This window comes from Budorcas taxicolor, chromosome 8 (genome assembly GCF_023091745.1).
Source record: "Budorcas taxicolor isolate Tak-1 chromosome 8, Takin1.1, whole genome shotgun sequence".
Classification (NCBI taxonomy): Eukaryota; Metazoa; Chordata; class Mammalia; order Artiodactyla; family Bovidae; genus Budorcas; species Budorcas taxicolor.
The window spans coordinates 62,567,801-62,581,044 of record NC_068917.1 but is presented as its reverse complement, the minus strand read 5'-3'; the positions used below and the strand labels follow the sequence as shown (position 1 = coordinate 62,581,044).

The window sequence follows — 13,244 nt, the reverse complement described above, 5'->3', positions numbered from 1 at the left end:
CTGCAAACTGCATCAATGCTGATACCTCCCTCTCTTTGCAGCACCTTAGACAGTCTAGTTTTTCATTGATAAGTCAGAATAGGGGCCTCAAGCTTCTCTCTCATCACCATCTGGTTTATTTAGCTTAGAAAAAGGGTCTTCTGACAAGGAGATCTTCACCTTCTTTTGAGGAAACCCATAGCTGGACCAGGCTCTATTTAAAGTTTCTAACTAGGAAATGGAGAAAGTAAAAGGCAATGGCAAGTGATTTCTTCTGAGGTGGGAGCTGAGATTTCTCTGAAGCTGAGCGATAGAGACTTTGAACTTCATGACAGGACAAACAATAAGTAGAAATAAAGGACTTTTAACGACACACTGGGACTAGAGCTGGAAATTATTACCTTACTGTGGTTGTTGCCACCAATACTCACCGTCACCGAGGGCACAGGGAGCACAAAAGCCTCCTTCATTTTCCGGCACTACATTATAACTCCAGAAAATCCCTCACTAAGTATAAAGGATTATGGTTCTAAATGCCATCTCAGGATGGGCTGCTGCTCCGGAGCCACATGTGCATTTTCTCTGGCATGAACACTTCGCACTGTATTTTATCTTCTCCATAATGAGCACCATGTTTATTCTCTCCTTATGTGAGTAATCCACATGTACACCCTCCCCTTTCACACTGTTCCCCTTTCAAACGCTAATTCTATGTATACTTCTATGTGTGTACCTTGTCTAGTGTCCAGATGTGGTGAGAAAGACTCATGAATGTTCTGTGGCCTTGCAACACAAAGCCTTCCACTATCAAAGGCGGGGCTGATATGCTGGCAGCTCAGTGTTTCGAAAAAAAGTCATTTTTTTTTTTTCCCCAAAGAAACAGTTTTTTCTTAATTCCTTTATCCATCCATCTATCTCCCTGCCTCCCTTCCTCAAAGCCATAGTGTTCTGGTATATATCTGAGCATCATATCTACATCATGAAAACTAAGTACCCACAATGTGGCTATGAATGGAAGCCAGCAGGCTGGGGGTTTGTGACTCCAGAAAGACGTACCAGTGAAAATCACCAAGCCATAGCACCAGTCTGTATTCCTGATGACACAGCCTCGGAGAATCAGTCTGTCATGATTCAGGATGTAGTTTTTTCCCTTATACATGAGTATTCCTGTGAATCTGTCCAACTTGTTATTGGGAGACTCACACCTCACTTCTCCTGAAAAAAAAAAAAAAAAAAGGAATAAGAGTCCTGACTCTGTAATCTTAATTATTTCCTAACAGGAAGTTCAGTTCAGTTCAGTTCAGTCACTCAGTAGTGTCTGACTCTGTGACCCCATGAACTGCAGCACGCCAGGCCTCCCTGTCCATCACCAACTCCCAGAGTCCACCCAAACCCATGGCTACTGTGTTGGTGATGCCATCCAACCATCTCTTCTTCTGTCATCCCCTTCTCCTCCTGCCCTCAATCTTTCCCAGCAAAGAGGAGGCTTAATAGAAAAGAGGAAAGAACAAGCCTCTTTCAAAATATACATACATCTTTTTTTCCTATCCTTTCTCAGCGACTGCCCATTTCTCAGCAGCTCCCTTTAGAAAGGCAGACAAAGGGTTCTGGGCCTCAGAGAAGAGTAATTCTGTGACATGGGTTATCCAGAAAGAGAACAACCCACATGATAACTTATTACCATTAGTACTTCCAGATCAAATGAGCTAAATCTGAATAGATTCAGAAACTACCTAAAGCAAACCTAGACTTCTTTTTTAAATGGAAATAAGTTAATTTTTTCATGATTAGTAAACTAAAATATGCCTTTTGTAAATATATATATACAACATTAAAAAGGAGAAAGTAAAATTTACTCATTGCCTAGAAATAAGTATATCTTTTCAAGATTTTTTCTATACATATACTCATAAACATATATATATTTCCAAAGACAAATTTATGTTACATTATACTATGCATAGTGTATTGTAATCTTTTTACCTTATATGTTGTGAATATTTTTCCATATAAGTAAATATCAACTTGTATACTGTTTTTTATGAGTTATAGAGAATTCACTATATGGCTGTATCAAACTTTAACCACACCTCTACTATAAAAATTTGGGTTGGCAAATCTATTTCAAAACTCACCATCTGCTCTTTCGTCTAGGCCGCTGACATGCCATCCAGACTAAGGAAAACTCGGAAACTTAGGGGCCATGTGAGCCACGGCCACGGCCGCATCGGCAAACACCATAAACACCCAGGAGGCCGAGGTAATACTGGTGGCATGCATCATCACAGGATCAACTTTGACAAATATCACCCAGGATACTTTGGGAAAGTTGGTATGAGGCATTACCACTTAAAGAGGAACCAGAGTTTCTGCCCGACTGTCAACCTTGATAAATTGTGGACCTTGGTTAGTGAGCAGACACGAGTAAATGCTGCCAAGAACAAGACAGGAGCTGCTCCTATCATTGATGTGGTGTGATCAGGTTACTACAAAGTTCTGGGGAAATGAAAGCTCCCAAAGCAGCCCGTCATCGTGAAGGCCAAATTCTTCAGCAGAAGAGCTGAGGAGAAGATTAAGGGTGTAGGTGGGACATGTGTCCTGGTGGCTTGAAGCCACATGCTGGGAAATTCATTAAATGTTAAGTGCTTTTCACAAAAAAACTCACCATCAAAAGCAGACAGAAGCTTCAGGTTATCTTCCATCTCACTGGTAACTGAGATGGCCTGCTTCACTTTCAAGTTGGTTTCACTAGAGCAAAGAATGCACATACGTAACAGCAGTACAGGTCCAGTTTCTCCTACTTTAGAAAACAGCTGTTGCCAATAGAGATTGGCTTTCAGACTGGAGTTGTCAGAGTCACTCCTATTGTCATCGTCTCTCAAGGACAGTATTGAGGTGGAATGGTTCTGCTGCTAAGTCGCTTCAGTCATGGCCAACTCTGTGCAATCTCACAGACGGCAGCCCACCAGGATCCCCCATCCCTGGGATTCTCCAGGGAAAAACACTGCAGTGGGTTGCCATTTCCTTCTCCAATGCATGAAAGTGAAAAATGAAAGTGAAGTCGCTCAGTCATGTCCAACTCTTAGCAGCCTACCAGGCTCCTCCGTCCATGGGATTTTCCAGGCAAGAGTACTGGAGTGGGGTGCCATTGCCTTCTCCAGGAAGCTAAATATTAGCCCACTTGCTCCCCTCTCTCCCTGAAACACATATCAACTACTTTAACCAACCTATGCGATCTTGCTGGTGGAGCTACTTTAGAAAAGCTGAAGAAACATCACAAAATAACCTGAAGGTGGTACCTACTCCCTTCAAGAGTAAGGTCCTGGTAAGAATCTGTGAACACTTCCAAATAAATGTACTCCTCGTCTCACAAATGTTTATAGGACCCATGAAGGGATCCCACTTAACCATTATTTGATACAGAAATGCAGAGACAGAAGTAAAAAAGAAGCCATATTTCAAAAAGTTTGTGGGTACTAAGAGGAAGAGTTGTAAGGATGCAGATTAACATAAAACTCCACAGGACAAGCTCTCTGAAGATGGCCTCTGTCTTCCAAAGATCTTAGCTTTTGCACATTAATGAATTTCTACCTTAAATCCTTTCCAGAACATGGTTTATCAGTACATAATTATCTCAGTATTCATTCCCCCACCCCAAGAAACTTTGGAACTATATTCTGAAATTTCATAGTCTAGTTAACCTCTTTCCTACCACTCAGCATTATTGAATATAGTCAGACTGAATGTTTCCAATTTGAAGACGGAGAATATTTGCCCAGATTCTGCACCCAGCTGGATGCTCAATTCTCTGTCAAGAGCTCAGCCTTAGACTTGAGGCCTCCTATCTTACCTGGATATTTCTAGCTTTTAGCACTTCATTCTCTGCATCATGCCCTCCCTCAATGAGAAATCACTCTAAGCTGACTCAACCATCTTAATGGACTATGAGGAAGGAACACTCACCCATCCAGTTCTGCAGTTTCTATATATGTCAAACTGTAGGGCTCACTGCTCGAGAGTAATAGTATATCAGCCTGTGGTCAGCAGAGGCAGAGAAGATAAGGAAGGCAGACTTTTAAAATTACAGTGTGGCAAAAGCAATTACCTCAGGAACAGCTATTCAGTCTAAGAATTTTATAGACATTTGGTTTACTTTCTTTGTCTCAAGACGCATCACTGGTAACACACAGCTCCTTTCTCAAAGCCAGTCATACTTTACCTGGGGTTGTGGTGAGAAGTGGACAAGAACAAACTTCTTACCACAGGAGCTGGTGATCTCTAGATGCACAGTGAAGCAGGTGAATATCACCAAAAGGAGTGGTCACAGAAGTGCTAAAAAGGTTTCTACTCAAGCCCAAAGAGAAAAAGCCACAGCCCAAAGAGGTACTCACCGTGACAATCTGATTGTTTTCTAGTTTAATTATATCTCCCACTTGGACATTCATCCATTTTTCTGTCACTATCCTGCAAGAAAGTGAACCTTGAATGCCTGCATGCCAGCTCTGAGAATTTCACTACAGTCTTATTTTGACAATCGAGGGGGGAAAAAGAGCTGAGATGAACTCAAAGCTCAGAGGAGGACCAAACTGCTTTGGGATACTCCTTGCCCAAGCAGTATCAAGAATGGGGCCCATTTCTCTTGATCAGGCTATAAGAGTTTTCTAAAACTCTATAATGGTATATGTAGATATACAGGCACATAATTTTTCTTTAAGAAAAGCAATATATGCATATGGTAAAAATACAGTTCAAATAATTAAAAATATAGAAAAAGAAAAAGTACAGTCTCCTGTCTCCCCAGATTATAGTTTTGTCACTTAGAGCAATTTTTTTGCATTTCTTTTGAGAAAATGTCAATCCATATAATCACATACAAGATATAAATTTAAAAATGACATACTAGATACATAATTTTCTGGTACTTTGTGTTTTTCATTTAATAATATATCTGAGAGAACACTAACAGAGGTGTGGCTCATTCCCCTTGATAGCTAAAAAAATGTGGCTTTTAACTAAAGATGTGCTTGTAGCCAGAATTACTGACTACAATGACAGAAATCACAACTCAAAAAACAAAATTTTTCAAAGGTGTTAATAACTCTGTTCAAACACTTGTGCTCTACAAAAAGGACGCCACTTTCTGGAATATAGACAATTCATCTCAAGTGTTAAATAAATCAGACATTCACTGGCTTACAAAGTTTAACCATTAGGGCCCTGCTTGTGAACTCCTACTCTAAAACCACTCTATGACAAATTCTTCTGTAATAGTTTTATAAAACCCAAGTGCTCAATCTCCTTGGGAAGTTCATTTGACTAAATTCATTCAGTAACTCCTAGCTTTACAAATTTCTTACACTCAGTTTTATCTTTTTATTTCTATAGCTTTCTTTTTTTAAATTTTCTTTTTAATCACAACTAACTTTTTTAGTGATATCTTATGAGAGGCTTCAACAGATCAAAACACTTGAGGAAATAATCCATCATGAGTAAGAATCAGCAAACACAATAAATAACAGAATCAGATGCCCAACAACTTCCCATACTAGAATTCTATGATTAAAACTATAGTTCTTGATACGTGTGTGCTTAGTCACTCAAGATGAGTCCAACTCTTTGTTGGCCCCAAGGACTGCAGCCTGCCAGGCTCCTCTGTCCATGGGGATTCAAGGCAAGAACACTGGAGTGTGTTGCCATGTCCTCCTCCAGGGGATCTTTTGAACCCAGGGATTGAACCCAGGTCTCCTGCATTGCAGGTGGATTCTTTACCATCTGAGCCACCACGGAAGCCCAAGAATACTGGAGTGGGTAGCCTATCACTTCTCCAGGGGATCTTCCTGACCCAGGAATTGAACCAGGGTCTCTTGAAATCCTATTCATCCATAAAAAATAATGAAAATTTTCCATTTGCAACAACATGGATGGACCTGGAGGATATTATGCTAAGTGAAATTAGTCAGACATATAAAGACAAATACTGTATGATATCACTTATATGTGGAATCTAAAAAATACAGCAAACTAGTGAATATAACAAAAAATAAACAGACTCACACATATAGAGAACAAACTAGTGGTTACCAATGGAGTCAGAGAAGGGGGAGGGGCAATACATGGGGAGGGGATGAAGAGGTACAAACCATTACATATAAAATAAGCTACAAGGATATACTGTACAACACAAGTAATATAGACAACATTTTATAATAACTATAAAGGAAGTATAACCTGTAAAAATTGTGATTCACTATATTGTATACCTATAACATATAATGTTGAACATCAACTGTAATTTAAAAAAATTTAAAAAATATAAATATAAATATATATATATAAAACTATAGCTACAGGGTGTTGTGTAAGGTCACCATGAGAAAGGATTGGACTTCAATCTTGAATTTCCTCAGATCTGTACTTGTTTGTGATCTTGCTTCTGCAAACACTGGTCACTTCTCCTTTCATATCATCTCTGTTGAATTCTTCCCCATCTTTTAACCACAAACATCATGTGTTCTAGAAAATCTTCCTTGATTTCTTTAGCCAGTTATTATTGCATATTTTTTATTAATTCCTATGATAATTTTTGTACCTCTTAGGATAATCTTCATATTTTACTTTATATAAAATTATGCCAGTCTCCCTCTATCCCTGCCAAAGGTAAATTGCTCCAATTTTGCAGGACCCCACAAAAAACATAAGCATTTACCCATACTTTAGATAGATAAGACCAAACACTACAGCAATGAGGTCAACACCAATATTTTCTTTAGACTGTTAACAAAAAGATGTCCTAACCAAAGGCTATAGTAGAATGGTCAATAAGTCATGTAGAATCCACTGATGCACTAAAGACAGACATCTCCATGCTGACCACCGTACTGGTAATAACCACTTGCATACTAATAGCATGTCATAATTTGTTAATTTCTTTAATATATATTATTTTGTTTTCATTTTTGTAAGCATCCTTTAAGGTAAAGAATATTATTTTCATTTTATAGATAAGAAATATGAGGTCCAGAGAGGCAACTTCAGGGCATACTAGAAACAAACTCTTCCTATGTCCAGCTCGAGGCTCTTTTCACTGTCTTAAATCACCTTTCCAAACACATCAAGTTTTAGCAAGGTCAGTGCTCTCCCAGAGCCAATCCAACCTAAACTGGCTTCCCAAGAAGCACTTACCTGCCATTCATCAGCACCAGAACAGAACGATTGTTGACTTGATTATCATTTTGGTGCCTTTTCTAAAATCATACAAGAAAATGTTCAGGAAATAGACATAGAGCAAACTATATTTAGAAGATTAATATTTTGAAGTATTATTCAATGTAGTTCCTCTTCTTTGTAATTCTCCCTACCCCCACTTCTTCACCACCCTACCCCCCAGCCCCTGGCCAATTCCAAGTTCTTCCACTGTTAAAACCAGACCAAGAAGCTGATTGTCTCTGAGAAGCTGGGAAAGGACGTCAGAAAAAGATTCAAGCGAGAAGAAAGAGATAAACTCTTTGTTTTAATATCAAGAGCCAAAGCCTGGGGTGATAAGAACAAATAACTTATGTTGAAAGCCACAGAGGAGAGAATGCAAAATGATGGGGCTACACCTTGGTAGGTGGAGGGAAGTTATATATTCACAAGCATACCAATACCCCTACCCTCAACCACAGTCAGCATAAGAAGCTTCTACCATGGATGCAATGAGGAAAGAGGAATAGAGCTCTATTCAAAGCCCAAATAAGAGGGTGACAAATAAGGGTATGTCCTGATGCTAAGAGTCACATGAGTCCCTTTCCTTTCAGTTGAGATTACTCCCTGGGAAGAGGGTAGAAAGAATCCTGAATTGGTCACAATATTTTCTCCTAAAGACACGGAATTCTAAACCAGAAGGAACTGCGTGGGTTATTCTGAATTGGCAAGTTTAGCTTTCAGCTCTCATTAAAAAAGGGCTGAGATGGTGAGGTGGTGGTTATGAGTTACACTGAGTTTAGTTATGGAAAATTAAGTTATATGTTTGCACATCTGAGTTGTGCCTGAAATTTAAACCACTATATATGTTAATTCTGGGTTTAGAGAGTCACAGAGTTGAAGAGCTGGAGAAACACTCTGCTCTTAAACTTTGATATAAAAATCAGAAGGACTCTCTTTGGGAAGCTCCAAACAGGTCAACACGGTGGGCTTCCCAAATCCCACTGGTAGGCATAGCACTGGTTCCCCACATTTGCCCTCCCACCCCCTGCTGTAAAGGAGCATGCAGGAAGCCACGCTGCACTCGCTGAAAGCCAGCTTCTCCCGCCAAGGCCAGGAAGGAGCCAGCCTCTGTTGAGTCATGATGCTCTCTAAACCCAGAGGGTTCCTAGCTGTGTGCACCTGATAGAACCAAAAGCTGGAGAGGGCAATATGGAGAGCTGGAGAGGAGAACGGGAATGCAGAAAGGGGCGATAAGACTAGAGAAAGCAAGGGGGACAGGAGGAAGGGAAGAGGAATATAGAAATGGGAGAAGGGTGAATGGAGAAAGAAGGGTGAGAGCAAACCCAGAGAGAGCTAAGTGAAGGCAGAGGTGGGTTATGAAGGAGATGGAAGGAAACCTGGAAAAGGCGGCAGTAAGAAGACAGAGAAAGGCCTTGCATGACCCCTTTCTGGCCATGGATGGCTCACCAATCTTGGGCTTAAGGGAATCTCATATTCCTCTGGCACAGATAAGGACATAGGGAAAGGAAACACCTCTTTCCTTCTTCCTTCTAGTATTAGGTAGTTCTGGGGAGTCCTTCACGCTCCCTCCCTCCCCAGCCTGACTTGGTACAGTGAGGGAAGAGAGGCCCTGGAAGCCACTTCACCATATCATCGATGGCATCTTTCACTGCTGTTATGGACAGCACCACCATCAGGGGTACCACAGTCGTGTACCATGCCAAGGAGGAGATCTGAGGAATCAACTGGGAGAGGGAAGGGGAGAGAAACATGGGTCAGAAAGCTTAAAGGACAATGTATTTCCTCCCAACCCCCACTGTACCACCATTTCCGCCTCCCTAGATTCATAATAAGTTCAACAATCCTAGTTGCTTTCCACTGTTATAACCTCCAAATAGCCACCCCATTATAAGCAAACACCTCCTAAAGATGAAAGAAGAGGAGATGATAAATTGCCAGTTACTTTCCTGAACGCTAGTATCTTTGTCTTGATGGCAAAGAGCCATTCCTCTTCTGATAATGAAGGTGCTGGGGGGGTAGGGCATTAAGTGTGGGCATGGGAGAACCACATAACCACCTACACCCCTTCAGCACAAGGGGAAATGAGATGACCCGTCTCTCTCTCCCAACTTGTGCCTACCCTGCCTGGCTTCTGTGCCCTGTGCTGATGTTCTAAACCATTCTCCTCCCTTGGTGCTCCGATTTGTTAACTTTCTGTCGGGGAGGCTGGGACAAGAAGGAGGAATGGGGCTGCAGCTGAGGCGGGGGTGTAGAATCGAGTCTGTGGCCTTTCACAGTTAAGCTGAACTGTGGTCATGCAGTCGTGGTGAGGGAGTCCCCTTATTTGGGACTCGGCGACCTTGTCTCCTTCCTCTTATAGAGGCTTGTTTCACCCTGGCTAATCCTGACCACTGCTGTTCTAGGAAACTGGCCTGAGACTCCAGCCATCCATTCGCCCATTGTCTGAAGAGAGAAGACATCTCTCAGTTTAAGGAGGAGAAGGACTGATTACATAACCTGACCCCAGAGAAGTTGATAAAATATTCTGTGGAAAAGGTCCTAAAAGGTAATACCTGTAGAAAAAGCAAAAAGAGGAAATATGCATTTGCAAGTCTCTGGAACTGTTCAAACAGGTTCATAGGCAAGAAGTTTAAGGCATTATATTTTGAGGTTTTGACGCTATTATCCTGTTAGTAAAAGAACACAAGCACAATTAGAGTAACAAAAGACTCTACCTCCAAGTCTTAACAAAAAGGACCAAGACCACTTCATAAAATAGGAAAAAGCAAATAGCTTCCCAACATAGTGAGGGAAGGAAGGAAGAAGTGTTTGGCTCCAGACTCTTTTCTTTGAGGCCCAGAGAGGCCTATGTATGTATGCCAAAGATGGCATGGTTGATAAATATGGGACATTTTTAGGAGGGGCAGGATGTATTTATGCCCTGAGTAGAATTCTTTGTTTATTGATGCTATTGATAATAATGATGATAATAAAATCAACAACAATAAAAACTTATTAAATATTTACTATGTGTAAAGCAGTATTCTAAGTACTTTAGTACTATTCTAAGTATTTTAGAAAAAGCAACTTATTTAATTCTCAAAACAACCCTAAGAAGGGAGTAATTTCACCTTTTCAGGATGCGGCAACCTAGGCCCTGAGGTTAATTTATTTGCCGAAGACCATCTAGTTACTTGTGGAGCTGAGATTGTACTGTTCCCTGAGCCCCAGTTCACTTGTGCAGCCATCCAAATGCTTCCCTTCCTTGGAATCAGAAATCTTTCTGTTTCATCTTATCCTCTGACTCAAGGTCCTTCTCAGTGCCAAACAGAAGGCAAGTTTGCCATTTGTGTTCACTCTACTCAGAGCTCTCTACTGAAGCTTCTCTTAAGTCTGGCAAACCCATTTCGGTGTGTCTTTACATTTTGCTTTCAGTGCTGAAAGGTGTCAGATGCCAAAAGCAAATGACTGTCTTTCACCCTTAGCCCACTGAAGGTTCCTACACTGGTTGCTTTCAGCACTGGAGAATCACTTGCCCCTTAATTGTCCTGGGGGAGGTCTGAACAGTTTTGGCCTACATCAAAGCTATCATTTTGCTGAGTAAAAATGGGAACTTGCTACCTCTTCAGTGCTAGTCTCAAGATGTTGACAAGACCATCTTACTTTCTACTTTTGGATCTTCAGTTGTTTGACCTAAGATATAAGGGTTTGAATCTATGAGCTTAAGAAAAGTAGGAGAATGAGACCAAATAATCCCCTAAGGACAAGGCTTCTCTCCCACCTCCTCCACCTACAGGGTCAAACAAAAGAACAAACCTACCTGCAGTCCTGGAAAACAGACATTGCTTAACCATGAAGAATCTCTTTCTGGGTCCTACCTTGGGAAGACATCTGAATACTCTTGGAGAACTAATATTTTTTTGTCCTAAGGCTAAAACTGGCCTTGGAAGACTAGACAGGCAATCCAGTCAAGTCTTGCTTAAGGTTTATTTCCCTAGGGAAGAGAAGCTGGTCAAATAGCTTAGCACTTAGGAGTTTAGAGATCCAAGTTAAACCTAAGATTTCCTTGGTGTTTCTCCATGACTTTTCAATTAATGATCAATCAAACACCATACATTTCTCAAAAGGTTTGTTCTGTTCACAAACCTTTGTTTGTTTGTTCTATACTGGACTATACTAGTAGAGATTGAAAAACAGTTAAAATCTGTCCTGGAAAGTTCACAGGTATGTCTTGAATGGAGTTCTAACTAAATGACCTCTAAGGCCCCTCCCAACCCTGAGGGTAAGTTATTCTAACATATAAATGGTTTTCTTTGATTTTAAGATACCCTGAATTTCTTAGTGTCTAAGTCCAGATGACTCTGATACTTGGACCCAAAGATCTTTTGATCTTTTACCTTACTAAAGCAGCTGGCTTTAGTAAATTTTCCATTTGACTTTACAGTTAATGTATTTTGGTTTCTACTTATTTGGGTAGCATTTTTTTTAGAAAACAAAGACAAAAGCTATGCTGATTCTGCCCCAAGACAGACAAATCAGTACTTCTTTACTAACTTGGCAACTAGTGTTTTGTCCTACTCTTAAATGTCAAGCCAGGAGCAAGATCTTGAGGATGTAGAACATTTGCTTAACTACAGAATTCTTGTGTTTAATTCTTTTGACATGATAGAGATGCTAGATTTGGGTTTCGGGTATTTATTTATTTGGGCAGGGATATTCCCTGTGGCTCAGACAGTAAAGAATTCGCATGCAATGCTGGACAACAGGGTTTGATCCCTAGGTTGAGAAGATCTCCTGGAGGAGGGTATGGCAACCCACTCCAGTATTCTTGCCTGGAGAATCCCCAAGGAAAAAGGAGCCTGGTGGGCTACAGTCCAGGGGGTCACAAAGAGTTGGACATGACTGAGTGACTAAGCACAGCACCCGACTGACTGCTAAAGTGGAAAATTGAAAACAGAAGGCCAAGGATATAATGAGAATCAGTAGTTAGGGGGTTGAAAAGAGGAAAAGGAGCAGTGGTGGTGGTGGTTTAGTCACTAAGTCATGTGTGACTCTTGCGATGTCTGTGGGATTTCCCAGGCAAGAGTACTGGAGTGGGTTGCCATTTCTTTCCCCAGGGAATCTTTCTGACCCAGGGATCAAACCCGGGTCTCCTACATTGCAGGCAGTCTCCTGCATCACAAACGGCTTCTCTACCACTGAGCCACCAGGGAAGCCTAAAAGGAGTAGGAAGGGAAGAAATGAGAGAAATAGGGAAAAAATGAGCAATGGGTGGGGCCAGGGAGATGCAATGGTTGTTAAGTACATAAGAATCAGTCAAATCTGTTTACTTGTTCATCAATTATTTGCATACATTTATTGAATTTCATTTATGGGCCAGATACTGTGATGGGAACAGTAGTTACAGAGATGAATGAAATTTGTACCCTTCTGTTAAGGGGTAACAGTTTTTTGGTGAAAGAGAACTAACGTTTTCACAACCATATTTAACTCTAACAACCACCATGTACAGTGAACATTATTATGTTCTTTTTATAGATGAGGGAACTGAAGATCAAAGAAGTTAAAATAAATAAGGTGCCTAAGGATACAACGTTAGTAAGGAGTAGAGCTATGTTCAAACTCAGAGTGATGCCAAAACCTGCACCTTAGAGTTACTTAGAAAAAGTTTAGACAGCGGAAAAGGTAAAGAAGGGGAAACCTATTCTCACAGCCATATCCTAAATATTGTTATTATCCAGAGCCTCTGTAACTCATAAATCATAAACTAGTATCCTATAGAGACTACTGTATGTATATAGTATATATATATATATACACACACATGCACATAGACATACACTATATACATAGTATATATATACATACACGCATATATATCATATATAGTATATATACACATATATATTATATACTTACAACACTATATATTAATATATCTACATATGCATAAAGTAACATATATGTAAAAATTGCTTATAACTGTAAAAGATCGGAAACAATCCAAATGTCAATTTGTAAGAAAGTGGTTACATAAATTATGCTATCTGCCAGGGAAGCAGTTGAAAAAAGAAGGAAAA

General features: G+C 40.4%; 1 protein-coding gene across 1 annotated transcript in view; it reads right to left on the bottom strand.

The window, feature by feature from the left end:
• The window catches only part of LOC128052062 (phospholipid-transporting ATPase FetA-like), an 81,938-nt gene that overhangs the window by 54,550 nt on the left and 14,144 nt on the right, over positions 1-13,244 (bottom strand). The window contains exons 3-9 of the mRNA XM_052644529.1: positions 9,738-9,851; positions 8,811-8,909; positions 7,162-7,223; positions 4,371-4,443; positions 3,943-4,013; positions 2,645-2,727; positions 1,036-1,194 (exon numbers count right to left, since the gene is read on the bottom strand). Of these exons, the coding sequence (XP_052500489.1) occupies positions 1,036-1,194; positions 2,645-2,727; positions 3,943-4,013; positions 4,371-4,443; positions 7,162-7,223; positions 8,811-8,909; positions 9,738-9,803 (613 nt within the window). The 5' untranslated portion in view covers positions 9,804-9,851. The remainder of the gene's footprint in view (positions 1-1,035; positions 1,195-2,644; positions 2,728-3,942; positions 4,014-4,370; positions 4,444-7,161; positions 7,224-8,810; positions 8,910-9,737; positions 9,852-13,244) is intronic.